This window comes from Ornithorhynchus anatinus, chromosome 3, assembly GCF_004115215.2.
Source record: "Ornithorhynchus anatinus isolate Pmale09 chromosome 3, mOrnAna1.pri.v4, whole genome shotgun sequence".
In the NCBI taxonomy this organism is placed as follows: Eukaryota; Metazoa; Chordata; class Mammalia; order Monotremata; family Ornithorhynchidae; genus Ornithorhynchus; species Ornithorhynchus anatinus.
In genome coordinates this window covers 7,306,914-7,334,562 of record NC_041730.1, presented here as the reverse complement: position 1 = coordinate 7,334,562, position 27,649 = coordinate 7,306,914, and the positions used below count along the sequence as shown (strand labels likewise).

The following is a 27,649-nucleotide window of genomic DNA, read 5'->3' as shown; positions in this document are numbered from 1 at the left end:
TGGGGCTCACTGTCTTAATCCCCAGTTTACAGATGAGGGAATTGAAGAAGCACAGAGAAGTTATGACTTGTCCAAGGTCACACAGCAGACAAGTGGCGGGGCCAGCTCCTTCTGACTCGCAGGCCCGTGTTCTATCCATTAGGCCACACTGCTTTTCTTCCCCTGCATCACTGCCCTTTTTAGGTGCCAAGCCCCCGCCTACCTGCTTTCTCTTCTCCCCTACCTACCCACGTTGTCAGCATGCATGCCTCTCCACACATTTGTAACACCACCATGGTTCCAGCTCCCCGCCTTCCACACTACCATCCTCTCCTCTTCCCTCTGGCTGCACCTCCATGCTCCCTGCTGCAGGTAACTCCTTCCAGAATCATAACTTCGCCCAGACAACCGAGGGCAAACTTACTTAACTTCTCTCTCGACTGACCTCCATCGAGGCAACTGCCCACCGGGCCTCGAGGCTATGGCACGGGATTGGCACCGTGCTGCGGGTCCTCCAACCTATAGTGGGACCTGTACAAAACGCCGCTCGCCTGCCCGCCCGCGACACCCTGGAAACACAACCGGCAAGGACGAGAGAATCCGAGCGACCCTGTGCCAGCCATCCGCGCTCAAATCGCTTCCTCCGTGCAGGTTCTCGGACCTGAAGGCTCAAGACTGGGGGCTTGTCCGTTGTTCCTGACCGGAGACCCTAGGGTCACTGTGTCCTATCCTTGTAGGGAAAATCATATTGATTGTGGTATTTATTAAGCATTTACTGTGTCCCAAGGACAGTATTTAGCGGAGGTAGCTACAAGATAGCACCTACTGGGAAAGCACTGAGAAAAAGCACATGAGTGGGACACCCACGCCCCCGTCCAAAGGCCCATCATCTCAGAGGAAGGGGATTGGCAACAGAACCCTCAAGGAAGATGAAAATTAAATATGGAAAAAACAAACACGTTAAGTCTTAAGCAGGTTCACGTTCACTCCCGGGGTAGATCCGGCAGGGAAACCTCTCTTGCGGGGTAGCAAATGTCGTATTCTTTAGAGCTTCGAGGGTATAATGGTAATCGTGATCATTTCTGCTTGCCCTAACTCAGCCCCCACTCCCACCTCCCAAGCAACAGCAGGAACCAAAGGAAGAAAAACCAACACGCTTTAATATCAACATAATCTCTCATAAATACCACATTCCCCTGGGACCCAGGCAGGACAGCTTCCAGGTTTGGGAGGAGAAGGAAGAAGCTGGGAGAAGAGCATTCTCAGGTCCTCTGGCTCAAGGGAGCAGGAGGCGGGGGGGGGGGGGCGCCCACCTAGGCTAAGTAGCGGTCAGCGGGCCCAGTTCTGCCGCCACTCCCAGTCTTCAGGAGGACCGGCTTGTGCTCAAGGGACCGGTGAGCACCGAGGGAGAGGCGGGAGAGCATTCAGCAGGCCAGGGAAAAGTCACAGCAGCTCGGTCTGGTCCAGTTATTGCAGAGGCCCGGTGGGCTGAGGGGAACCCCCTCCTACCCACCACCCCAAAACCCTTCTCAGGAATACGTGTCCCCGCAGGGACCACGGAGCCTCGCCTTGCTCAGGGAGACCCTGCAGATAAGGCACCATCTGGAGGGGCCGCACCGGCCCCAGAACCCCCGGGATCCAGGAGTGTTGGGCCGGCCGAGGCTCAGTAACTGCTCTGGTGGCCCGTGAGGATGTACAGGTTGCTGTGAGCCCCAGGGTTGTCAGTAGGGAGGCTCTGAAGGATGATGTCTCTGGCGGGGTGGAGGGAAAGAGGTCGATGAGTGGGGTGTCATTGGGGGAGCCCCCACTGGGAGGGAACAGAGGGAGAGAGCTGGGGGGGGGGGGGAGAGTCCGGTGGGAAGGAGAGAAGCTGGAGAAGGGGAGTGGGCAGAGACTGGGCGGTCGTGAAGTAGAAGGAGATTGCTCTTACTTGTGGGCTCCCAACACCTGGAACACCCTGGTCTTATCCGTGATCTCCTGAGTCACCTAAGGGTGAAAACCAGGATAATAATAATAATAATGGCATTTGTTAAGCGTACTATGTGCTGAGCACTGTTCTAAGCCCTGGGGAAGATACAAGGTAATCACGTCCCACGGGCTCACAGTCTTCATCCCAATTTTACAGAGGAGGTAACTGAGGCCTAGAGAAGTTAAGTGAGTTGCGCAAAGTCACACAGCTGATCAGTGGCAGAGCCGGGATTAGAACCTACGACCTCCTACTCCCAAGCCCGGGCTCTCTCCATTATGCCACGCTGCTTCACGAGAGAGCCAGAGAGGACGTCCCTGACCCCCCCATCCCTCAGAGGTCATCTCTCCCCCAAAAGAGTCTGTTCCTCCCTGTCTCGAGGGCACCATCTCTGCACAGATACTTGGCCTTTCCCCTCCAAACATTCAATCGAGGGTATTTGGGTGCTCACTGAGGGCAGAGCACTGTTAAGACTCCAAACCCCTCAATCCTTATTCGCGAGAGCGGAAGCAGCGACCGGGCCAATTGCACTGCAGGAAGCCAGTTGTGAGGTTCGGATGTGACCCGAACCAGCCCCGCTCCAGTCCCCCAGCTAGCCAGCCCTCACCTCATTGGCCTCCAGGCTCCGGCCCTGCATGCCGTGCCTCCAGAAAGCCAGAACGCTGTCCTGAAGGCACACTGCGGGCGAGGAGAGAAGCAAAATCAAGTGGGGCCCAAGGAACAGGGAGCTTCCCTCCAGTCGGGCCTCCAGACCCACCCCTTGGGCCTCCCTCGCCAGCGGGGCCTCCGGGAGCAAATCCGGGCCTCTAGAAGTGTGAATGCTGGCCTTTCACTCACCCACAGTCTCAATGGGGAAGTCAAAGGTCAGCTCGGGGGCCAAGGCTCCCGTAGGGTTCCCTTGCAAGTTGACTATTCTCACGCAGCCTACGGAGAAAGGACAGGGTCGGTTCCAGCCGAGGGAACAAAGAGCCCCCCGCAGAGGCCGGTCCTCCCCAGGGCAGCACTCACTCACGTTCAAAGCTCACGAGGACCGTGTCCCTGTCCATCTGGATCACCTGCTGGGCCAAGCCGGGAGTCCCCTCTATGGCCGGAGAAAGGAGAAAGGCCCGGTCAGCTGACAGCCCTCTTCTCGTCCCTCCAGAACTCGGCCAGGCCGCCGTCCAGCGCCTCCAGATTCGCCCGACTCCATCCGTCAAACACCCTAGGCTCCACTCCTTTCCCAGAAGGTAAGCGTCCTGCCCTCATATGGACTTACTTTCTTCCTAGAATGCAGTTGGCCCACCCCTCCCAACCGACTCCCTTCCCACATCCCGGGATCCTCCCCTCCGTCCCGGGGTGCGACGTCCCCGCTCACCTGGGGGAATGGGGTTGCTGGGGGTCGGGCCACCCTCCAAGGGGACGATGTGGAAGTGGAGCTCCAGGCCAGGTCGCCCAGGGCCAGTTGCCCCAACACACACCTGGGGCAGCTCCTCTCCCTCCAGGACCAACAGCTCTAGTAACCCCAAAGGGGTGGGCAAGTTGGTGGGAAAGTGCTGGGAGGGAAGGAGATGTATTTCACCTGGCTATAGCCCATGCTGAGCTGGGCTGGGCGGTCCCCTCCCGCCCCCCCTGAAGCCCTCCTGGACCCTACCCACCTCGCCCCTTGGCCTCCCCCGTACCCTGGCCCCCACACCTTGAGAAGCATGAACTTCTGCAGCGGCTCGTACCACTGCAGCAGCAGCAGGCTGGAGGGTAGGGCGGCCAGCAGGAAGGTGTTCTCCGTGTAAGGGTTCCGGACTAAAAGAGGAGGAGGGACGTGGTGTGAGCTCCCCCTGAGGGGAGCTCACCCCTCCCCTCGACGTCCCCCCCCCCCCGCGCCACCCGAGGCCCTCCTCCCCCAGCATCCCTGGTCCCTACCCACTCGGCACATGAGACAGCCTTTGGTGTCCGCGATCTTGTTGGACAGCGCAAACCGCCTGCGGAGAAGGAGGAAGTGGGTCAGCGCTGGACCGGGGGAGGGAGAGGCTGAGAGCAAGGGTTTGGCCAATGCGGGAAAGAATGCAGGGGAAACCCATGTGGCCTTCTGCCCGGTGACTCCCTCCTCGATCCCTACCCCACCTCCATCCCCGCAGGGTTGTCTGGATCCAGGTCAGCCCTGGAGGGCTCAGTTTGGCCCCTGGGTCCACCCTGCAACCAGTCAGGGTCGCCCCTGGGCCAGATCTGTACCCACGAAGTCATCTTATTAAAAGTAATAATTAACCGTATTTGTGGAATTTGTTAAATGTTGACTCTCTAGTAAGCACTGGTGCAGCCACAATACAGTCAGCTGGGACACAGTCCCTGATCCGCGTGGGGCTCACGGTCTTAGGAGAAGGAAGAACAGGTATTTCGTCCCCACTTGACAGATGAGGAAACTGAGGCCCGGAGAAGTGAAGTGACTGGCCCAAGGTCACATAGCAAGTAGGTGCTGGTATTAAGACCCAGATCCGGTGACTCCTGGGCTACCGCTACCAGGCCGTACCATGTCCCGCCGACTACGTGTCTCCTTTTAAGGGCTCAGGACGGTGCTCTGCACACAGTAAGCGCTCAATAAATACGACTGAATGAAATACCCTGGCGGGGTGAGTAGGGCATCGGCCGGCCGGTGTCCATGCTGGAATCCTCATCCCCAGCTCGGGTCCTCCCCTCTGGTTCCTTACCGCCCAGAGTCCTGCCCTCCCATCTCCCCCTCCTCACCCCACACCTGCCCTGGCCTCCCCGCCTCACCCCCACACCACCCCCGGCCGCCACACCTGGGGATGATGCGCTGGGTGAGCCTGTTGGTAGGGATGGAGAGGGGGACCTGCCTCTGCTGACGCCGCTGTTCAAACAGCCCCAGGAGGTCGTGAGCCCAGACGTGGGACGACTTCCCTGAGAACCAAGCGGGGAGGGAAGCCAGGTCAGACGATCGGGGGGTTGTCCCTTCCTCCCTGCCCATCACCACTCCGCTCCCCTCCCCACTGCCCTCCCCGCACCGCTGATTTCCACCCAAGGCCCCGCACCTGACAGAGACAGCAGGACGTTGTTGATGCAGTAGAGCCAGGAGCAGCGATGTGCAATCAGCTGCAGGACAGACACCCCCCACCCCCCCCGCGCCCCCCAATCCCAGAGTCAGGCCTTCCGCTTCCCTGCCACGAGCCTCCCCCCGCCCCCCTGCCGTGAGCTCTCCCAATCCATTCCGAGAGGAGGCGATGGGCTCTCGGGAGGAAGGGGGTAAATCTTCGGGAAAAAGATGGCAGTCGTCAGCTCCTGGGACCCTTCCCTTCTCACCTTCTCCAGTGTGTCTTCGTGCAGTTCATGCAAATTCAGTGTGTAAATGCCCTCCTCGGCCCCCACCACCAGGAACTGATCTGGAGGGAGGGGTGAGAAGCCCCCGGTCCGTTCCGCCCACAGATCAGCCAACCGCCACCATGTGCGCCGCTCTTCCTCCCTCCCACAGTGACCCCAGGGCAAGCGACACCCCACGATACGCCCAGGGTTAGGCTCAACCCTCCCAGACCCCTCCCACCGGCACCGCTCCCGCCCAAGGGGGGTTGGAGCAGCCCCTCGTGTCCCCAAGAGAGGTTGGCCTGTCCACGCCTGCCCCTACCACGCGTGACGGGGTGAATCCAGGTGACGGCGGCGTGGATCTTGAGGGGGCAGCCGTTGAAGACTTTGGAGAAGCAGGCGCCCATCTGGGGGAGGGCAGAAAGACAAAGGGTGCAGATGGGGCAGGTGGGCAGAGTGGGAAGTCATCTGGCAGTTATGGAACTGAGGCAGTTGTGGGGCGGCAGGAAGGGAGGAAAGGACACTCACGTGAACTTTGGGTGTTGGGGGGAGGCCGTGGCAAGAGGATCTCTACGAGAAAAAGGGGGACGGACGGCGTGAGAATCACGGTGGGCGGCTCTCCCGGCCCCAGCTCCGACCACGGATCTCCAGTCCCCACCAAGTCCCGCGCCCCTCGCTCACGCACCTCGGTGTCCTCTTTCCGTCTCATGGTGGCCCACTCGGTAGACAGCACCGGGGAGGTTTCCGAAGGAGGTAGAGACAGGTCCTGGAGTCCTGTTGGGCACATGGGCCCACATTTCTACTAACGTCTGTCTCCTCTAATAGGACTGATGGATGATTGACTGATTCCCGCCACATCCTCAGAACCTCACCTCCTCTCCCCAAAACATTCTCCCTTGGTACACGATCACATCCCAGCCAACCAGCCCTGATTTTTTTGCCCCTCACCACCCTCCCCATGGCTGCTTCTGGGGGAGACCATCCCTTCCCTGGGTCAGTCTGGCTGTCTCCTTTCTGTCTTTCCCTCTTCCCCAGTCTCTTTCCTCCCCCTTCCCTCCCTCACATCTCCCCTTCTGGGCCCCTCCCTCCTTCCCTCTCTGCGCCCTCCTCCTCTCCTACCCTCCCCCTGCCACTTCTTACCCCCGAATAAGTTGGCAGCAGTCAGTGCCAGGGTCAGTTTCCCTACCTGTGGAGAAGAGGCTGGTGGCGACAGAGTCGGAAGGTTCCGAGCGTCCTGTCCCCTGGAACGGGGACCGTTTGACGGTTGCCATCCCATCCTCGGGGGAGATTAGGGACTAAGAAGAAAACCCGAGAGGTCATTAATGCAGCTCAGCATTCCGGCCCCCCGGCCCCCCCCCCCCCCCCCACGGTGCCCTGGGCACCGTCCTCTCAGCGCTCCCGGCCCGGGCCCTCCGCCGCGGAGCCCGGCTCTCCCCACCCCGGATCCTTCTCCCCATCCAGCAACCGGAGACCTCAGTTTCCCAAGCTGAGGAAGACTGGGCTACCGCTCCCCAACCCTCCTCCCCACCCCCTCAGCTCCACCTGTAGCTCCAGAGCAGGCTTCATGGTCAGACTCCTGTGGGGAAGAGAAGGGACGTGGATGAAGCCTCGTTCACTCAATCATACTTATTGAGCACTTACTGTGTGCAGGGCACGGTACTGAGCATTTGCGAGAGTACAATAAGGGAACAACATAACGTTCATTTGATCTCATATTAACTGAGCGCTCACCGTGTCGGAACGCCGCAATAAGCACTTGGGAGAATACAATATAACAATAAACAGTGACATGCCCTTCCCGCCCTGTCCACTCTCCTGCCTCACCTTTCCTCCAGGGCTTCCTGAACAGATTGTAACAAGCTCCTGACATGGGACACAGATGGCGGGGTCAGAGGTCGGCCACCCCCCCCACCTCCCTCCGCCCGCCCCGACCTCTTCACCCCCGTCCTCGTCCCAAACTCACCCAGTCAGTTCTTCCTTCCCCAACAGCGTCCACTCCTCTTCCCACTGGGGAGAGAGGAAGGAAATTATTAGTCACCGTGTCCGGCTGCCTCTTCCCAGGCAGGCGGCACTGCAGCTCTTCCCAGAGGTCACCCTCCCTTGGGACCTGGGGGACCGAGGGGCGGAGGGGAAGGGGGAGAAACGGGGTCATGGTGAGTGGCTCCTGCCCCAAAACCAGGGCATCCTGCCCCAGTTCCCACCGCTCCCACTCCCCACTCCGAGCTGACCCGGGGTGAGCCCCCCACCGCCATCCCCACCCCGGGGCCCTCCTTACTGGCTCACTGAGAGGCTCGGTTTCCTTCCTGCGTGGAGTGCCAAACTTCACCTGGTGAACTGGAGTCCCGGCGGGAGCCAAGTGAGGAAGAGGAGGAAGAGGAACAGAAAGGGTGGTGGGGGTGAGGTGGTGCCGGCAGTGTGGAGCGCTGAGCCCCGCCTCCCTCTCCCTCCCTCAGCCCCCTCCCCCCGGCCACCCCGCTCCAAAAGGTGTCTCACACTGGATCTCCGAGGGGGTCCTCTCTGCCTGGCTGTGCTGTCCCCGGGAGTAGATGGTATCAGGAAACACGTCGTATGTCTGGAAGAAGAGGAGGGTCCGGCCAGGATTCGCCCCACCTCACTTCCCCAACCAGGACCCGAGGCGAGCCCCCGGCTCCTCATCCCCCTCCCCAGCCACAAACGGACCCAAGCATCTCCCCGAACTCCAACTCCTCTCCCCGCCCAGGGCCGAAGTGAGCCCCCTCTCCTCTGACCCCAAATCTCCTCCCTGATCAGGACCAGTTGGGCCCTCACCCCTGGTTCCTCTCCCCAGCCGGGACTGGGCCAAGCCTCACCCCCAGCTTGCCTCCCCGACGAGGCCCCGCCCGAGCTCCCCCCTCCCCTCTAGGACCAGCCCGAGTCCCATTTCCATCTCCTCTCCCCACCTGGAACGACCCCCGCGGGCAGCCCCTCGCCCCCGTTACCTCCAGGTCACAGTCATCGGAGGAGGGGACCCCCAGGTGGGGGTCATTGACCTTGTCCAGAAGCTGAGTGAGGAGGGTGCGGGGGAGGGCCTGGATGGTGAAAGGGTGCTGGGGGGCGGGGGAGGGAGAGAAGGGGCGCTCAGCGTCCATCCCGGCCTCGCCCATTAAACCGTTCCCTCAGCCCTCCCCCAGCCTTCCCGGCACCCCCCAAAGGTCAGCCACCCCCTACAAACAGTCCCTCTCCCACCTCCCCGTCGAGCCGGCGGCCACCTCCCCCACCTGCAGTAGCTTCTCCGCGGTGGGTCTCTTCTTAGGGTTCTTGGTGAGGGCGAGCTTGAGGAACTGGTGGAAGTCCTGGGACCTGGGGGACGAGGCCCACCCCGCGGGTCAGGCGTGGGCCCCCGGCCCCCTTCTCCGCTCACCGGCCCTTCCGGTCCACCCTCGACGGACCCGGGCATCGACCCGAAGGTCCGTCCCCCAGGTGTCTCCCCTCCGACTTCTCCTGGTGCTTCGACTGCCCTCCCCCCAAAGCCATCTAGGGCGAGGGGGGCGGGCACTCGTGTCGCCCCCTCTCTCTGGGGTCGAGGTCGGGAAGGCCAGGGCCCACCCCTCCAGGACGCTGGAGCTCTCTGCACCCGCTCCCCGGCCACGAGCGGGGCAGGTGGGCCGACCCAGCAGAGGGCAGCCTTTCCCAGCAACAGCCCACCGCGCTCCAGTGCTTAGAACAGCGTCTGGCACACAGTAGGCGTTGGAATACCACCACCATCATCCCCAAGCGTCACGAACGCTCTCCTCCTCCTCCCCGCCCCCAGAAGGGAGCAAATTTAACCAATTCCGAACAAACGCTCACCAGTGGGCTTTGTCCCGCAGCTTGGGCGGCTGGAAGCCGCTCTTGGACATAAGCATCAAGGCCCTGCGGGGAGATTCGGAAAGTCAGAGGGCCGGGGGGGGGGCAGTGCCGGGGGTTGGAGGGTCAGGGGTCAGGCCGGCACTGACCTCATGGGGTGAAGGTGGAAGAGGGGGGGCTGCAGCTCCCCCAGCTCGATGGCAGTGATCCCCAGCGCCCAGACGTCACACAGTTCGTTGTAGCCGCCTTTCCTCTCCACCGCCGCCACCTCGGGCGCCATCCTAGGGGTGGGGCGGAGGGCGTCACCCACCCGAAGGGTCCAGGGGCCCTCCCTCCCCGGCTACCCATCCCCAGACCTCCCCCTCACCAGTACGGGGTGCCGATGAACGATCTCCTCTTGGCCACGGACGCCGTGAGCTCCCCCGCCACCCCGAAGTCCGCTGGGAATAGACGAGGGTGAGCGGCAGATGTGGGGCCGGACCTCCGGCTGCCTTCTCCCCACCTCAGCCGCCAGGGCCCCCTCCGCGCCCAACTCCCTGGGACCCTGAGTCCTCCCGGGCACCAACCAGGACCGCCCCCCACCCCCACCCCGCCAGCTCTCTGCCTTCCACCGGCCCTGGTTTTCCCCCAGCTTCGGCCCCGCCTCCCCGTTCCTTCTCGAGCACTGACCCAACTTGACATCTCCGTGGAGGGTGAGGAGAAGGTTGGCTCCCTGGAGGGACAGGGAGGGAAGGAAAAGAGAGGAACGGGAAGTGGAAGGGAGGAGAAAGTAGTGAGACTCTCATTTCAGGCCCTGCCCTTCCTCCAGATCCCATTCCTTCCTGGTTCCCCCTGCCTCACCTTGATGTCTCTGTGTATCTTCCCCTGAGAGTGAAGGTGCTGCAGGCCCTGGGAGGGAGAGAAGACTACCAAATCGGCCTCCCCAGGCCCCCACGTTGCACGCCCCTCACCCCCCGCCTCCCGACCCTGGGCCGGGGACCCATTCTTCAGGACCTGAGGGGTGGAAGGGGTTAGGAGGGGGCCCAGTGGGGGGCTCCTCCCCACCCAAACTGCTTCCTCCCTTCCCCACCCTCAGACAGGAAGTGGCTGAGCCAAGGGGGAAGCGAGCAGCTTCCGGCAACAGGGGATCATAGGGGCCCTCCCCTCGCGGCACACCGTGCCCCCCACCGTCCCCCGGGGCCTCTCCCCCCCACCCCGGGCCCAGGACAGCTTGTCCGTCTGCCTGTCCACTCCATCTCCTCAGCATCCCTCAGTCCACCTCCCCAGGTAAAAACTGGGCAGGCAGGCAGGAAGAAGGGAAGAGTTTGGGGAACGGATGGACATCGGGCAGGGGATGTGTGCGGGGAGACCGGGGGATGGGGGGATAGGGGGACCTTCGATAGAGATCGACAGAACAGGGAGCCCACCCACCTTCAGGGCCTCCCGGCACACGTAGGCGATCTGCTTCTCCTCCAGGGGTCCCGTGGCTGAAAGGGGATGCGGATTCAGGCCGGGGCCTGCGGCCGGTTCAGGCCCCCTTCGGGAAGGGAAACTGAGGCGCGGGCTTTGGGAAGCCGTCCCCCTCCCCTCCGGCGTTGAAGGCAGCCCCCAAATGTGGCGGGACGCTGGGGTCTCGGGGGAGGGTGGGAGCTGGGGGCCGGAGAGCAGGTCCCTGGGGGGTCTGGGGGCCGAAGCCCGGATCTCACCCTGATAAACCTCCTGCAGAGAGCCCCCTCCGCAGAACTCCATGCAGATCCATAACCGGTCCCCCCTGAGAGGAAAGGGGGGAAAGGGGTCGTTGGCCCCAGCTGGGGGTGACTCCCTCCCCCCGCCATGGGCCTGCAAACCCTCCCACCCACGAAGGTCCCAAAATGGTGGCTCTGCCCGGTGGCGAAATGCAGCCGACTCTGAGCTGGGTGCCCTGGTGGCACCTCAGCCCACTGCCCGGCTTGGCCCGGGGAAGGGCAGGGCCTCCACCTGAGGTAGCTGCCTATGTAGGCGACGACGTTGGGGTGTCTGCATTCCCTGAGGATGGTGATCTCCTGCTGGAGGGCGCTGATGTCATCTCCTGGGGGAGGGTTGCGGGGGGGGGGGGAGGAAAGCGGTGGTCAGTCCCGGGGCTGGGGGGCGATGGACCACCATCCCCCTCCCCTCCCCCGCCCGGGCCCCGGCGCCCTGCCCTGCCCCTCCGGGGCTTCACCTGGATCCAGTTTGACTATCTTCACCGCGGCCAGTTCAGACGTGTCCGTGTCCCGGGCCTGCGGGGGGGAGGGCGGAGACCGGTCAAGCCGGGCGAGGGACCCGCTCCCCCCGCCCCCGCCCGGGGGGACCGACCCTCGTCCCCCGCACCTTGTACACGTCTCCGTAGGTGCCGGCTCCCACCCGCTGCAGCAGCTCGAAGCGCTCCCGGGGATCCTGCAGCGACACGTCCCGGAGCAGCGACATGGCCCCGGCAGCGCGGGAGGGCGGGCAGGGACGGAGCGAGAGGGGTAGGGTGGGGGGAAACCGGGCAGCTCCGGAGCCCGCAGCGGCGGCGGGCGGGCAGGCGGGCAGGGGGCGGGGCGGGGCGGGGCCGCTAGGGGGCGTGGTCGCGGGGATTCCCCGCGGCGCCCGGCCGGCAGCAGGGGGCGGCCGCCGTCCGTCGGCAGGGGGCGCTGGCGGGGCCGCCCACGGGCCCGCGCAGCGCCGCCTCGCCGCCACCCGGGGGCGCTCACGCGCACCCTCCCTCTCAGGAACCCGCCCGCCCCCCCCCCCGTCCCCCCCCTTCCCACCCGCCCCAAAGAAACCAGGCCTGAAGACTCGCTTTTTTAAGAAAAAAAAATGTATTCAACGCCGTGGAGTTTTAAAAATAAACCTATGTACAAATCAGACTGGAGGGCTTATTGATGATGCCCTTGGCTCCACCCCTCGAGGTGCGGGTGTCCCCTAGGAAATCTCTCCTCCACCATGGTGGGTGGGAAATCTGTTCTGAGGGGAGGTTTGATGAGAACGGGGTGGAGGGAGGGAAAATGGGGGAAGGGGAGACGGGGGGGGGCTGGGGGTTCTAGTTGTCATCCCCCTTCTATACACACACAGACACACACAGACACACAACACCCCCTCCCCGGGCTCAGAGGCCCTTGCGCTGCCGCTTGAGGAAGGACAGGGTGTAGTCACTGGGGGCAGACACCTTCTGCTTCTTCATCTGCACCTGGGACTGGGCCGTGAGCTGCAGTTTGATGGCGCTGGAGTTGATCTTGGTGGCCACCAGCAGCTCCTTCATGCCCTTCATCTTCTCGCTCTGGAAGGTGAGGACGGGGCCCTCGGGGGGCGGGGAGGCCGGGGGCGCGGGGGGCGGAGCCGGGCCCTCGGGCCCCCGCGGCGGGCCGGGAGCCACCCCCGGACGCCGGCTGCCCGCCTTGTCTGGGGCCGGCTTCTTGGGGGGCGGCGGCTCTTCGGGCTTCGACTCCCGCCTCGGCCCCCTCCTGCGCCCCTCCCGGGCCTCCTCTCCCCACGGCTCCTCCGTTTCCGTGGCCTCCGCCTCCCGGCTCACTATGTGAACCTTCTGCCGGACCTGGGGGGCGGGAGAGCGGACGGGCCGGGGGCATCTCACTCGGCCCAGGACCCCCTCTCCCGCCCCCCCGCCGTCGGAGCCTTTCCTCGAGGCTCCCGCCCCTCCGGCCGGCCGCTCACCTGCCCCTCGAAGCGGCCCAGGGACTGGACGAGGAAGGTGGCCCAGCCCACGTGCAGCACCGGCGTGGGGCTGCCCTCCTCCCACTTGCAGATTCCGTCATAGAAGCGCAGCAGGTGGGCGAAGCACTCGGGGTCTTGCAGGGCTGAGCTGGGCACAGGGGAGCCCTGGGGGAGGGGAAGCATCAGCGGGGTGGAGGTCTTCCCCTCCCCCTCACATGCCCGGGGGCCTCCCGCACCCTCATCCTCACGGGGGGGCCGAGGGGGCCGCGCCTTCCCGTACCTGGGGGCGCTCCCCTCCGCCCCGCTCCTCACTGGCTTCCAGCAGGCTGGCCGCCTCCTTCAGTAGGTTCGGCACCACGTCGTTGGCCACCTCGAAGAACTCCTTGTAGATCTCCTCATCCTCCCGGCAGTAGTTGTAACTGAGCGAGCCCCGGGAGAGGACGGATGGGCACGTCCTCTTCTCCCGGGCTCCCCCCGCCCACCCCCCGCGCCCTCGGCAGTTGGCCACCTGGCTTCAGGGAGAGGACGGGACAGTGGGCGACCTAGAGCCGCTGGAGAGGGCCAAGGAAGGAGAGTGGGGGGTGGGTGCTGCCCCTGGGGGTGCTGAAGAGAGGGAGGGAGCCGGGGGGAACCTCACTCTTGGATGACGGTGGCGGTGTCGGCCCAGGCCTGCAGGGCCTCCCGCACGTTGCGGTTGCGGCAGTGATAACCGGCCAGGTACATGTAGGGGTAGATGTGCTCGTCTCGATAGTAGGTCTTCGCCGACGCGATGCCCTGGTGACGACAGTTCAGCTTCAGGGAGCCAGCGGGGTCCCATCCCCAGAGCTCCCTGCCCTTCGTCCACCCCGGAGGGCGGGGAGGGGGGTTCGATTCGGCTCCCCACGCCCCATCCCCGGTGCTCACTGCCCTCCCCCAGGCCCCACCTTATGGTAGATGGTAAGCGGGTCGGGGCGGTCCGGGGTTGGCTCCAATTCCTCCAGGTCCGCTAGGTTGCCCAGGGCCATCGGGTATCTGGAGAAGAGCCACTGGGCCGGTCACTGGGGCTCTAGCTCCCCTCCGGGAAGCGCTGCCCCAGTCTGACCCCAGCGTCCCCCTCCTCCCACCCCCACCCCGGGATCCCAGCAGGTCGCCCGTGGGCTTCGCCCCTTCCAGTCAGTGATCTCTTCACACACCCACCTTTCCAGGTGGCCCAGGTCATACAGGAGCCACAGCAGCTTCTGAGGAGACAAGGGACGGGCAAGGCGGGGAGTCAGAAGAGCCGCCCGGGGCTGGGGAGCTCTCCCGCGGCCTCGGGAAAGTGAGAGGAGGCGGGGAAGCGGCCAGGGACGGAGCTGGGAGCGCCAGGGTGCGTTCGCTCTGGGGGTTTTGGGAGGGAGATGGACAAGGTCAGAGATCCTGGGGGGGAGGGTCTCACTTGCTGCAGCTGCAGCAGCTCCAGAGAGTCGGTGTGCAGGTCAATGGAGGGGTTGATGGCGCACACCATGAAAGCCACCTCCATCTTCCGGTCGCAGCGCAGGTAGGAGCCTTTCAGATACAGCCAGCTCTGGGGAGGAGCCGGGGCTGGGATCAGAGCACATCCCCCAGCCCCCACTCCGCCTCCCAGCCCGGCTCCCCGCACCCCCTGCCCTTGCTTGTTGGAACAGGGAGCTCCAGGAGGGCAGGGTCGGGTCCTCTCCGTCCCCCGCGGGTTCCCCCAGAACAGCAGCCCGATAAACGGTGACGACGTCCGTTACCCGCTCGGCTACACCGGCGTTGACCGTCTGCCCCCTGCGGTCCTCGTTGCCCTTCCCGTGCCACGTGACCTCGGCCGTCTGCTCTCCGTCGGGCCCGAAGACGACCCAGGCGTGGTCCTCGGACAGAGCCAGGTGGACGTCCCAGAGCCCCAGGGCCTGGCAGGCCCCCACCACCGCAAAGGCCACCCCTGAGCTGTCTAGCTTGGTGCCTGGGTGGGGAAGGCAAATGGGTGGCCTGTGTGAGGGCCAGGCCAGCTCGGGAGGGCCCGAGAAAGGGCGGGGGGGGAGGGCAGCGACCCTGAGCAGTGATGAATCGGTAACGGGGAACTCAGCGTGGCTCAGTGGAAAGAGCCCGGGCTTGGGAGTCAGAGGTCATGGGTTCGAATCCCGGCTCTGCCACTTGTCAGCTGTGTGACTGTGGGCAAGTCACTTTACTTCTCCGTGCCCCAGTTCCCTCATCTGTAAAATGGGGATTAAGACTGTGAGCCTCACGTGGGACAAGCTGATTACCCTGTATCTACCCCAGCGCTTAGAACAGTGCTGGGCACCTAGTAAGCGCTTAACAGATACCAACATTATTAGTAACTCTGGGGAGAGGGCCCAGGAAAGCGGACCTGGCCGGAGCCCGAGAAGATGGGAGGTGTTGGGGGGGCTGGGGGAAGGTGCTCGTCCGCTCAATTGTATATATTTTTATTACCCTATTTATTTTGTCATTGAGATGTACATCACCTTGATTCTATTTACTGCTAGAGTTTTAATGAGATGTCTATCCCTTTGATTCTATTTATTGCTATTGTTTTTGTCTGTCTCCCCCAATTAGACTGTGAGCCCGTCAATGGGCAGGGACTGTCTATATCTGTTGCCCATTTGTCCATTCCAAGTGCTTAGTACAGTGCTCTGCCCATAGTAAGCGCTCAATAAATACTATTGAATGAATGAATGAAAGGTAATGGAGCCTGGTGCGAATCGGACCCGGGTCCAGTCTTGCACGGCCCCTGGCCCTGGGAAGGGGGAGGTAGGGTTCAATAGCTCCCCTCTAGGGGTTACTGGGGGGGGGGGGGGGGGCTCTTCAGAGAATCAGCGTGGCCTGGCGGACAGAGCGCGGGCCTGGGAGTCAGAGGACCTGGGTTCTAATCCCGCTCCACCACCTGTCGACTGCGTGACCTTAGGCAAGTCGGTGCACTGCTCTGTGCCTGTTACCTCCTCTGTAAAGGGGGGATTAATGCTGTGAGCCCCGGGGGGGACACGGACCGTGTCCAAGCTGGCTCGTACCTACCCCAGCACTTTGCTCTGCACATAATAAGCGCTTTACAAATACCAACATTATTATTAAAGAAACAGCGTGGCTCAGTGGAAAGCGCCCGGACTTGGGAGTCAGAGGTCATGGGTTCGAATCCCTGCTCTGCCACTTGTCAGCTGTATGACTGTGGGCAAGTCACTTAACTTCTCTGTGCCTCGGTTACCTCATCTATCAAATGGGGATTAACTGTGAGCCTCATGTGGGACAACCTTATTACCCTGTATCTACCCCAGTGCTTAGAACAGTGCTCTGCACATAATAAGTGCTTAACTAATCCCAACATTATAGAGAAGCAGTGGCTCAGTGGACAGAGCCCGGGAGTCAGAGGTCATGGGTTCAAATTCCGACTCTGCCCCTTGTCAGCTGTGTGACTGTGGGCAAGCCACTTCACTTCTCTGTGCCTCAGTTCCCTCATCTGTAAAATGGGGATGAAGAGTCACGTGGGACCACCTCATTCCCCTGTATCTACCCCAGCGAGCACGTAGTAAGCGCTTAATACCAACATTATTATTATTAGAAGAGCGCCTGGCGCGGCGTAAGCGCTTAATACCATCATTACCGATTGCTGCTACGTTTAATTATTCTTGATAACGATGGCATCTGTTAAGCGCTTACTATGTGCAGAGCACTGTTAATAATAATGACGTTGGTATTTAAGCGCTTACTATGTGCAGAGCACTGTTCTAAGCGCTGGGGGAGATACAGGGGAATTCAGGTTGTCTCCCAGTCTTCATCCCCATTTTACAGATGAGGGAACCGAGGCACCGAGAAGCGAAGTGACTCGTCCACAGTCGCACGGCTGCCAAGAATCTTATCGCTTCTCCCCCACCCCAGGGGCTCCCAGGGAGGCGAGGAGGTTGTCTCCGCCCCCGGGGTGGGAGAGGAGCCCCCAAACCTGTGATGAAGCTGAAGAGCGACTGGATGTGGGCCCGGTCCTTGAAGTAGGAGCGGCTGAGGCTGTTCCAGATGACGTCGGACACCTTCTTGACCAGCTCCCGGCTGGACACGCCGCCTTCGCGGGGGTAGAGGGACAGGTCCACGGCGCCCCGGATCTGGGCGGTGAAGCGGGCGTAGAGGGCGGCGATGATGGAGAGGTCGGCCACGGGGAAGTAGGTGAGGCCGCCCGGCGGGTCGGGGGCGGGGCTGGGCTGGAAGCTGAGCTCGGGGACGTTGGTGGGGATGACCCGGTTGACGGCCAAGAAGTGCTCCACGAAGCCCAGCACCAGGGACAGGAGCACCAGGTCCGGCTCCTCCCGGTTGAGCTCGGCGGCGAAGAGCCGCACCACGTCGTCGATGGAGCGCAGGGGGAAGAGGCTCTTCTGGGCGGCCTTCAGCCCCATGGCGGCCGGAGGGGAGGGACGGGCCGGGGGGACGGGCCCGGAGGCGGGGCGGGGCGCTCTCACCCCGTGCACCGCTGCTGAAGACAGACAAAAGACCCGCGCGCGCTTGCTCGCTTGCATGCTCGCGTGCATGCTCCCTTGCTTGCATGTTGCATGCTCGCTCGCTTGCATGCTCCCTTGCTTGCATGCTCGCTCGCTTGCATGCTCCCTTGCTTGCATGCTCGCTCGCTTGCATGCTCCCTTGCTTGCATGCTCGCTCGCTTGCATGCTCCCTCGCTTGCATGCTCGCTCGCTTGCATGCTCCCTCGCTTGCATGCTCGCTCGCTTGCATGCTCCCTCGCTTGCATGCTCGCTCGCTTGCATGCTCGCCTCCCAACCCCGACCCGCACCCTGCAGCCTCCCCACCCCCAAACCATTCAATGGCACTTAATAATAATATTCCCGTCAAAGGGCAGGGACCGTCTCTATCTGTTACCGATTTGTGCATTCCAAGCGCTCGGTCCAGTGCTCCCCTCAATAAATACTATTGAATGAATGAATAATACCGGTACTCGTTAGGCGCTTACTATGGGCAGAGCACCGCTCTAAGCGCTGCGGGAGCTACAGAGTACTATTTCCTGAGCGCTCACTACGTGCAGAGCCCTGCACTAAGCGCTGGGAATGTACAACTGGACGAGAGGCAGAGACGATCCCTGCCCGGCGACGGGTTCTCAGCCCAACCCGACCGGCCACCGCCTCGACCTCCACCCGAGCCTCACCTCCCGGGCCTGGCAGCCCACGGGCCGCCCTCGGGGCATTCTGGGAAATGTAGTCCGCCCTCCCGCGGTGCCTCCTGGGAAACGGAGGACGGGACACCGCCTGCCCGCACGCAAGGCCTGACGGGACTCGTAGTTTTTAAGGCCCACCCGCGCGCGGGGCCTTCTGGGAAACGTGGCCCAGAGTAAATTGGAGGCCCTTGTGGCCTCCTCTTGCTGAGGCGAAGTCCCCAAGGCCTTCGCCCTGATAATCATCACCATAATGATGGCATTTATTAAGCGCTTACTATGTGCACTGTTCTAAGCGCTGGGGGTGATGCAGGGTGATCAGTTTGTCCCACGTGGGGCGCACAGTCTTCATCCCCACTTTATAGATGAGGTGCCCGAGGCACAGAGAAGTAAGTGACTTGCCCAGGGTCACCCAGCTGACAAGCGGCAGAGGCGGGTTTAGAACCCATGACCTCTGACTCCCAAGCCCGGGCTCTTTCCACTGAGCCACGCTGCTTCCCCATGTGCCAAACACACACAGCGTGGCTCAGTGGAAAGAGCACAGGCTTTGGAGTCAGGGCTCATGAGTTCGAATCCCAGCTCTGCCACTTGTCGGCTGTGTGACTGTGGGCAAGTCACTTAACTTCTCTGTGCCTCAGTTCCCTCATCTGTAAAATGGGGATTAAGACTGGGAGCCCCACGTGGGACAACCTGATTCCCCTATGTCTACCCCAGCGCTTAGAACAGTGCTCGGCACATAGTAAGCGCTTAACAAATACCAACATCAAACACGGTTCTTAGCGCTGGGGGAGATCCAAAGTCATCAGGTCGGCCCCAGTGGGGCGCCCAGGCTTTATCCCCATTTTGCAGAGGAGGTCACTGAGGCCCAGAGAAGTCAAGTGGCTTGCCCAAAACCACACAGCTGGCAAGCGGCGGAACCGGGATTCGATCCCACGACCGCTGACTCTCAAGCCCGGGCACTTTCCACTGACATTGATGATGCATTTGTTAAGCGCTTATTATGTGCAAAGCACTGTTCTAAGTGCTGGGGAGAATACAAGATGATCAGGTTGTCCCACATGGGGCTCACAGTCTTCATCCCCATTTTGCAGATGAGGGAACTGAGGCCCAGAGAAGTGACTTGCCCAAAGTCACACAGCTGACAAGTGTTTAGAACAGTGTTTGACACATAGTAAGTGCTTAACAAATGCCCTCATTATTATTATTATCATTATTAAGCACTTCCTATGTGATAAGGACTATACTAGGTGCAGGATAATCAAATTGGACACAATCCCCATCCCACATGGGGCTCACAGTCTAACTAGGAAGGAGAACAGGTGAATGTGAATCTCCATTTTACAGATGGGGAAACTAAGTAATAGAAGTAGTCATTGTCATATAGAGGCCAGGGTTCTCAGATCTGCCACTTCCCTGCAGTGGGGACTTGGGCAAGTCACTAAACTATGGGCCTCAGTTTTCTCATCTGGAACATGGGGATTAAATTCCCGTTCTCCTTCTCCTTTGACAATGAGCCCCATATGGCACATGGAATGAGTTTGATCTGATTAGCCTCTACCTTAGTGCTAAATGCGTAATAATAGTAGGACTAGGAATAGAATTTATTGAGCCCCCCTCCCCCCTAATTCCCAGGTTGAGAAGTACAAAACAAGGAGACACATTCCTTGGCAACAAGGAGCTTTCAATCTAATGGGGGTGACAGACATAAAAAATATTTACAAACACAATATTACAAAACAGAATGTACAATTCAATAATCACATAAGCATGGGTAAAAGTTCATAAGTGACAGAGATCATGCGGTTTGTGATTTTATTATTATTATTATTAATAATAATAATAATAATGTTGGTATTTGTTAAGCACTTACTATGTGCAGAGCACTGTTCTAAGCTCTGGGTAGGTACAGGGTAATCAGGTTGTCCCACGTGAGGCTCACAGTCTTGATCCCCATTTTACAGATGAGGTAACTGAGGCGCTGAGAAGTTAAGGGACTTGCCCAAAGTCACACAGCTGACAGGTGGCAGAGCCAGGATTAGAACCCATGACCTATGACTCCTAAGCCCAGGCCCTTTCCACTGAGCCATGCTGCTTCTAATCCCGACTCCGGCACTTGTCAGCTATGTGACTGTGGGCAAGTCCCTTCACTTCCCTGGGCCTCAGTTACCTCATCGGTAAAATGGGCATACAGACTGTGAGCCATAACTTGGGACAACCTAATACCTTGAATCTACCCCAGCATTTAGAACAGTGCTTGGCAAACATTAAGCGCTTAACAAATGCCATCATAATTACAATTATTACTTCTAGGGCTAATTCTTCCTCTACCACTACTATTCGAGACTCTAAGCTCCTCGTGGGCACGGAATACGTCTAGCAACTCTCTTGAATTGTACTCTCCCAAGTGCTTAGAACAGTGATCCGCACACAGTAAGCGCTCAATAAATACCACTGATTGATCGATTCTACTCACCTCGAGGGATCCCATTCCAATGGAGGAGACACAAGCCCCTCACTAGCAGATGGTACAGAGATCTTCCTCATCTCCACTATAGTATAAACGCTTCGGCTACTACTGGACCTGTTTCCGGCTGCCCTACCCTACCAAGGCCCCACCTTGCCCGGGAAGCATTCATGTCCTGATGAATTTCTATGCAGATGATTCCCAAATCTACATCTCCAGCCCTGGCCTCTCCCCTTCCCTGCAATCTTTCATCTCCTCCTGCTTTCGAGACACATCTTCGTGGCTGTCCCGCCGACACCTCAAATTGAGCGTGTCCAAAACTGAACTCCTTATCTGCCCGCCCAAACCCTGTCCTCCCCTGTCTTTCCCATCACCATAAGCAACACCACTATCCTCCCTGTCTCATAAGCCCGTAACCTTGGCATTATCTTCGACTCATCGCTCTCATTTCACCCATATATTCGGTCTGTCACCAAATCCTGTCAGTTCTACCTTCACGACATGGTTAAAATTTGCTCTTTCCTCTCCATCCAAACTGATCCAAGGATTTATCCTATCCCACCTCGGCTACCGCATCTGCCTCCTTGCTGATCTCCCGGCCTCCTGTCTCTCCTCACTCCAATCCATTCTTCACTCTGCCTCCCGGATCATTTTTCTACCAAAACGTTCAGTCCACGTCTCCAGTGGTTGCCCATCCACCTCCGCATGAAACTGAAACTCCTTACCAACGGCTTTATGAGAAGCAGTGTGGCTCAGTGGAAAGAGCCCGGGCTTGGGAGTCAGAGGTCATGGGTTCTAATCCCGGCTTCACCACTTACCAGCTGTGTGACTTCGGGCAAGTCACTTCACTTCTCTGTGCTGCAGGTACCTCATCTGTAAAATGGGGATGAAGACTGTGAGCCCCACATGGGACAACCTGATTACCTTGTATCTACCCCAGCGCTTAAAACAGTGCTCAGCACATAGTAAGCGCTTAACAAATACCATTATTATTATTTAAAACGCTCGATCAGGTCGCCCCACCCTACCTCACCTCACCTCCTACTACAGCCCAGCCCGCACACCCCGCTCCTCTGACGCCAGTTTACTCCCTGTGTCCTGATTTCGTCCATCTCACCACCAACCCCTTTCCCACCTCCTCCCCCTATCCTGGAAGTCCCATCCCCTTCCATATACACCAGACCAACCACTCTCTCTACCTTCGAAGCATTATTAAGGTTATATCTCCTCCAAGAGGCCTTCCCCGATCAAACCCTCTTTTCCCCGGCTCCCTCTCCCTTCTGCGTCATCTATGCATTTTGATCTGTGACCTTGGGGCATCCGATGTTTGCCCCGCTCCCAACCCCACAAGCACTCACGTACCTAGCTTTAAATTATATATTATACATCATTTATTCATATGACTGTGTCTCCCTCTGTAAATTGTTAGCTCATTAGGGGCAGGACTGTATCTGCTAATTCTGTTGTACTCTCCCAAGCGCTTAGTACAGTGCTCTGTACTAGGGTAAGCACTCAATAAATATGACTGATTGAATTCCCAGACATTCCAGCTGTCACCTCATCACTTATCAATCACTCACATTTACCAAGCAGCTACTTAGCGTGCAGAGTCCTGGGCACTAGGCTAAGTTATTGACCTTTCAGTATCAATCAATGGCATTTATTGATTGTTAAGCAGCGTGGCCTAGTGGAAGCAGCATTGGCCTGGGAGTCAGATGATCTGGGTTTTAATCCTGGTTTTGCCACTTGCCTGCTGTGTGACCTTGGGCAATTTGTTTAACTTCTCTGCGCCTCAGTTTCCTCATCGGGAAATGGAGATTCGACACCTGGTCTCCCTCCTACTTAGACTGTGAGCCCCATGTGGGACCCAATCATCTTGTATCTACCCCAGCCCTTAGTACAGTGCTTAGCACAAGAGTTGCACTTAAATACCATGATTATTATTAGTCATTTTCATTATTTATTGAGCGTCTACTGTGTGCAGAGCACTGTATGAAGAGCTTGGGAAAGTACAAAACAATAGAGACCTCATCCCTGCCCTCAAGGAGCTTATGAGCCAATGGGGAAGACAGAGAAAATGATTTACAAATAAGGGGAATAATAATAATAATGACATTTGTTAAGCCCTTACTGTGTACAAAGCACTGTTCTAAGTGCTGGGGAGGAATACAAGGTGATCAGGTTGTCCCATGTGGGGCTCACAGACTTAATTGCCATTTTCCAGATGAGGTAACTGAGGCCCAGAGAAGTTAAGTGACTTGCCCAAAGTCACACAGCTGACAAGCGGCAGAGCCAGGATTAGAACCCATGACCTCTGACTCCCAAGCCCGGGCTCTTTCCACTGAGCCTGCTGCTTCTCCTACGGATATGTGGAGAATCAAGTGTGTTAATACCAGAATGTATAAATCGGTAGGTACCGAAGTGTTACCGGTGGCTAGAAGTGCGAAATCTGTGAGGGTAGAGGAGATGATCTGGGGAAAAGAAAAATTAATTGGGAAAAATATCAATCAATCATCAATGGTATTTACTGTAAACAAAGTACTATACTAAGAGCTTCGTAAAGTACAATATAATAGAACTGGTAAATCCAAACCCTGCCCATAAGGAGCTTATAGTCTAATAATAATAATGATAGTAATCATGCTATGTGTTAGGAGCTTACTATGTGCCAGGCACTGTACTAAGCATTGGGGTGGAAACAAGCAAATTAGATTGGACATGAGTCTCTGTCTGCCATGGGGCTCACAGTCATCATCCCCATTTTACCATGAGGTAACTGAAATGACTTGCCCAAAGTCACACAGCAGACATGTGGCAGAATGGGGATAATAATAATAATAATAATGGCATTTGTTAAGCACTTATAATGTGCAAAGCACCGTTCTAAGTGCTGGGGGGGTTACAAGGTAATCAGGTTGTGCCTCATGGGGCTCACGGTCTTCATCCCCATTTTACAGATGAGGTAACTGAGGCACAGAAAAGTGAAGTGACTTGCCCAAAGTCACACAGCTGACAAGTGGCGGATCCAGGATTAGAACCCAGGTCCTTCTGACTCCCAGGCCCGTGCTCTACCCCTAAGCCACTCTGCTTACAGGAGGAGCTTCTGGTCTACAGTCTCATGGAGGAGGTGGATTGTCAGAAGGGCTTTGAAGAAAGGAGGAGCTGCGGTTTGGTGGATTTGCAGACTGGAAGAGGGAGCACCCAGAAGGAGGAAGAGCATGAGCAAGAGGTGGGAGGTGGGAGAATCAAGAATGAGGTCCAGGGAGGTGATAAACTTGGGAGGAATAAAGAGTCCTAGCTAGCTAGAGTGTAGTGAAAGAAGAGAGTCATTGTGCTAAAGTATCTTAAAGCTAGTGGTCAGGAGTTTCTGTAGTTTCTGTTTGCTGTGGAGAGAGGTGGGAAACCACTGGAAATTTTTGAGGAGTGTGGAGATGTGTGCAGAGGGACATTTTAGAAAGTGACTCAGGCAGTGAAATAATAATAATAATAATGTGGGTATTTGTTAAGCGCTTACTATGTGGCAAGCACTGTTCTAAGCGTTGGGATAGATACAAGGTTATTAGGTTGTCCCACTTGGGGCTCACAGTCTTGAACCCCATTTTACAGATGAGGTAACTGAGGCACCGAGAAGTGAAGTGACTTACCCAAAGTCACACAGCTGACAAGTGGAGGAGGCAGGATTCGGACCCACGACCTCTGACTCCCAAGCCCGGGCTCTTTCCACTGAGCCACGCTGCTTCTCGAGTGAAATGGAGTTTAGGCTCGAGAGAGGAGAGACAGGGAGACCAGTGACAGGGAGAGACTGCGGATAATAATAATAATAATTATGGTACTTGTTAAGTGCTTACTGTGTGCCAAGCACTATCCTAAGCACTGGGGTAGATACAAATTAATCAGGTTGGACAGAATCCCTGTCCCACATGGGGCTCACGCTCTTAATTCCCATTTGATAGATGAGGTAACTGCGGTCCAAAGAGATGACTTGTCTAAGGTCACACAGCAGACAAGTAGCGGAGCGGGGATTAAAACCCAGGTCCTTCTGCCTCCCAGCCCCCGTGCTCTATCCAGTAAGCCACACTGCTTCTCTAGCCGGGATCCTAAGCGCATCCGGACCACAGGGTTGGTCATCTGGGTGGAGAGGACGAAGGGGAGCCGGGAAAAGCGGTGGAGGAAAAACTGGCAGGATTTCACTACAGACTAAATGTGAGTGCGGACAGCGAGCACAGGAGTCGAGGATAAGGCCAAGGTTGAAGGCGTTGGACTCATCCACTGGGATCCCTTCTGGACGCTTATCGATTCGGGTCCCAGAGGGCGGGGACCCGATCCAATTCAGGCCCTTGGCTGATCTGAGCAGGCCGGAGGGAGGGAGGGATGGACGAAGGGAGGCCGAGAACCGAGAGACTGAGAGTCCCAGCTGGCACAAATAAGGCCGGACTGCTGATAAAAAGAAGAAACAAGGAGTCCTTGGAGTTGGACGAGGAGCCACAGACAAAGGGAATGTTGACTGGGGCTGACCTGAGGTGACCCATCTCCCGGAGGGCATCTCCCAGAGGCTCTTCTGCACCCCCTCCCTGGGAAGCAGCGTGGCCTAGCGGATAGAACCCGGGCCTGGGAGTCATAGGCTCCTGGGTTCTAATTCCATCTCCTCCACTTGTCTGCTGTGTGACCTTAGACAAGTCACCTCTCTGGATCGCAGGTACCTTCTCTGGGTCTCAGTTTCCTCACCTGCAAATTGGGGATTAAGACTGTGAGTCCCATGTGGGACATGGGCGGTGTCCAACCTAATTTATTTATATCTACCCCAGTGCTTAGTACAAGGCGTGGCACATATTAAGCACTTAATGATCATAAAATAAATTAAATTCTGGGGGAGGGGTAACAAAATAGGGGTACAATGAGGAGGAGGAAGGAGACAGAAGAACGGAGAAGGGGAAGAGCAGCGTGGCCTGGTGGAAAGAGCCCGAGCCTAGGAGGATCTGGGTTCAAATCGCAGCTCTGTCACTTGTCTGCTATGCGACCTTGGGCAAGCCACCTCACTTCTCTCTGCTTCAGCTTCCTCAGCTGTAAAATGGGGATTCAAAACCTGTTCTCCTCTCTTTGACTGGGGGCCTCACGTGGGATAGGGACTGTTCATTCATTCATTCAGTCAGTCAGTCATATTTATTGAGCGCTTACTAGGTGTAGAGCACTGGAGTAAGCGCTTGGAATGTACACTTTGGCAACAGAGAGAGACAATCCCTGCCCGACAACGGGCTCATGGTCTATAAGGGGGAGACAGACCACAAAACAAAATGAGTAGTCAGACATCAATACCATCAAGATAAATACAATCATAGATATAGACACATCATTAATAAAACAAGAGTGATAAATAATATATACAAATATGCACAAGTGCTGTAGGGAGGGGAAGGGGGAAGAGCAGAGGGAGGGAATAAGGGGAATGGGGAGGGGAGGAGGGGTGGAGGGAAAGGGAGGGCTCAGTCTGGAAAGGCTCCTGGGTGTCCAATCTGCTTATCTTGTTATTTACCAGTGCCTACTACAGTATTAGGCACATAATAAGCACTTTACAAATGCCACTATTATTAGGAACCAGGAATGCCAACCGGGAGTCGTACAATGTTCTGCACTCAATAAATATCATTGATTGATAGACAGCAGGTTGGTCTCCGAGCCCTCTTTTCCTCTTCTCCCAGTCCCTCCTGCGTCGCCTTGACTTGCTCATCCCCCCTCCCAGCCTCCCGGCACTTATGTCCATATCGTCATTTTATTTACGTATATTAATGTCTATCTCTCCCCAGACCGCAAGCTCGTTGTGGGCAGGGAATGAACCTGTTGTATTGTTATAGTGTATTCTCCCAAGGGCTTAGTAGAGTGCTCTGCACACAGTAAGCGCTCAATAAATATGAGTAACTGAGTGACTGACTGAGTGCTTAGGCCCCAAAGGAGCACCTTCAACCTCCTCTTCAATCAATTAGTCAAACACAGGGGCCGACTCCTACAGCAGGCCCCGGGGGAGAGCCCAGCGGAACAAGCTTCTCTGTTCAGGAGCCTCAAGCCTCAATAAAGATGTGAAAAAACGCCAATACGCACTCCCAGGACAGTCAGTCAGTACAAACCCATGACAGAATAGTGGCCATAGAGGGGAGGGGGCTATACCCCAGATCCGAATGTTCTGGACAAGCCCAAAGTCTGACTCGATGACCCCTCCAGTCCACGACGCATCAGATCCCTATCCTGGGTCCCAGGAGGCCTGGGGGAGCAGTGGGATGGTTGTCCTCTTGGAGGGGCTAATCCTGGAAGGCCTCGTGGAAGAAATGGGTTTTTAATAACCTTTTGAAGGAAAGGAGGGGATTGGTGAGAGCAGTGTGACCGCTTTGCCCTGCCCCCTCGGGGGCGGGGGTCTGGCATCAGAGTCCTGTTCCTCCCTAGCTGGGCGGCAGGGCGGGACGGGGAGAGGGGCTCCCTGGCTCTGCCGCCCCACAAAAGAAGTGGAAAAATACCGCAGCACCTGGAGGGTCTGGGTTGGAAAGCCATAAGGGGCAGTTACAGAGGAGGAGGACCCCAAGCCCGACGGGAAGCAGTGTGGCCTACTGGATAGAGCACGGGTCTGGGAGTCAGAAGGACCTGGATTCTAATCCCAGCTCTGCTACTTGTCTGCTGTGTGACCTTGGGCAAGTCACTTCACTGGGCCTCAGTTCCCTCGTCTCTAAAATGGGGATTAAGAATAGGAGCCCCATGTGGTACATGGACTGTATTCAAACTTGTAGTTACACCAGTGCTTAGTACAGTGTCTGGCACATAGTAGGCACTTAACAAATACCATAAAAAAAATGGGGTTGGGGCAGGTTGGATTGATTTCCCCATCAACACTTGGGAGCTGATGTGGACACCGGGACACACACGCGCACACACACACACACACACACACACACACACAATCATACTACTTAATAATAATAATTATGGTATTTATTAAGTGCTTACTATGTGCCAAGCACTGTCCCAAGCGCCCGAGTAGACACGAGGTAATCAACTTGTCCCGCATGGTGCTCACAGTCTTGACCCCCATTTTACAGATGAGGTAACGAGGCACAAAGAAGTTAAGTGGCTTGACCAAGGTCACACAGCAGACAAGTGGCAGGGCTGAGATTAGAACCCACGTCCTCTGACTCCCAAGCCTGGGTTCTTTCCGTGAAGCCAGGCTGCTTCTCGCTTGGGAGCTGACCTGGGCACAGGGATATGCACACACACTCTCTCTCCCCTCCCTGTCCCACCCAATTTACCCAGGCTTCGCAGAGATTAGAGTATGTAATATTCAATAAATGCCCAGCCCCCCCACCAAACCCTTTGTTTTCGGTGA

At 58.0% G+C, this 27,649-nt stretch overlaps 2 protein-coding genes across 4 annotated transcripts; both read right to left on the bottom strand.

The window, feature by feature from the left end:
• Window positions 1-1,118: 1,118 nt before the first annotated feature.
• On the bottom strand, window positions 1,119-11,532 carry MAP4K2 (mitogen-activated protein kinase kinase kinase kinase 2). Of its 3 annotated transcripts, XM_029061290.2 has the most exons (32): window positions 11,363-11,532; window positions 11,214-11,271; window positions 10,991-11,081; window positions 10,720-10,784; window positions 10,445-10,500; window positions 9,875-9,922; window positions 9,704-9,746; window positions 9,402-9,474; window positions 9,184-9,315; window positions 9,038-9,100; window positions 8,467-8,548; window positions 8,188-8,295; window positions 7,724-7,802; window positions 7,506-7,564; window positions 7,194-7,237; window positions 7,055-7,093; window positions 6,773-6,806; window positions 6,417-6,525; window positions 5,916-6,004; window positions 5,759-5,800; window positions 5,553-5,637; window positions 5,234-5,313; window positions 4,966-5,026; window positions 4,717-4,834; window positions 3,842-3,900; window positions 3,618-3,721; window positions 3,300-3,477; window positions 2,958-3,026; window positions 2,783-2,869; window positions 2,553-2,623; window positions 1,910-1,965; window positions 1,119-1,730 (listed from the first exon to the last, which is right to left on the bottom strand). In XM_029061290.2, the coding sequence occupies exons 1-32, from the start codon at window positions 11,456-11,458 to the stop codon at window positions 1,643-1,645; spliced, it is 2,466 nt and encodes an 821-aa protein (XP_028917123.1). In that variant the 5' UTR covers window positions 11,459-11,532; the 3' UTR covers window positions 1,119-1,642. The 3 variants fall into 3 exon arrangements, with proteins under 3 accessions (XP_028917123.1, XP_028917124.1, XP_028917125.1); XM_029061291.1 differs by lacking the exon at window positions 7,055-7,093 and having other exon boundaries at window positions 11,363-11,458; XM_029061292.1 differs by lacking the exons at window positions 1,119-1,730; window positions 1,910-1,965; window positions 2,553-2,623; window positions 4,966-5,026 and having other exon boundaries at window positions 3,846-3,900; window positions 11,363-11,458.
• A 284-nt stretch (window positions 11,533-11,816) lies between these two features.
• MEN1 (menin 1) lies at window positions 11,817-17,859 on the bottom strand. Its single transcript, XM_029061673.2, has 10 exons — window positions 17,817-17,859; window positions 16,614-17,135; window positions 14,419-14,627; window positions 14,100-14,228; window positions 13,862-13,902; window positions 13,609-13,696; window positions 13,323-13,459; window positions 12,966-13,104; window positions 12,686-12,850; window positions 11,817-12,566 (listed from the first exon to the last, which is right to left on the bottom strand). The coding sequence occupies exons 2-10, from the start codon at window positions 17,056-17,058 to the stop codon at window positions 12,123-12,125; spliced, it is 1,797 nt and encodes a 598-aa protein (XP_028917506.1). The 5' UTR covers window positions 17,059-17,135; window positions 17,817-17,859; the 3' UTR covers window positions 11,817-12,122.
• Window positions 17,860-27,649: the final 9,790 nt, after the last annotated feature.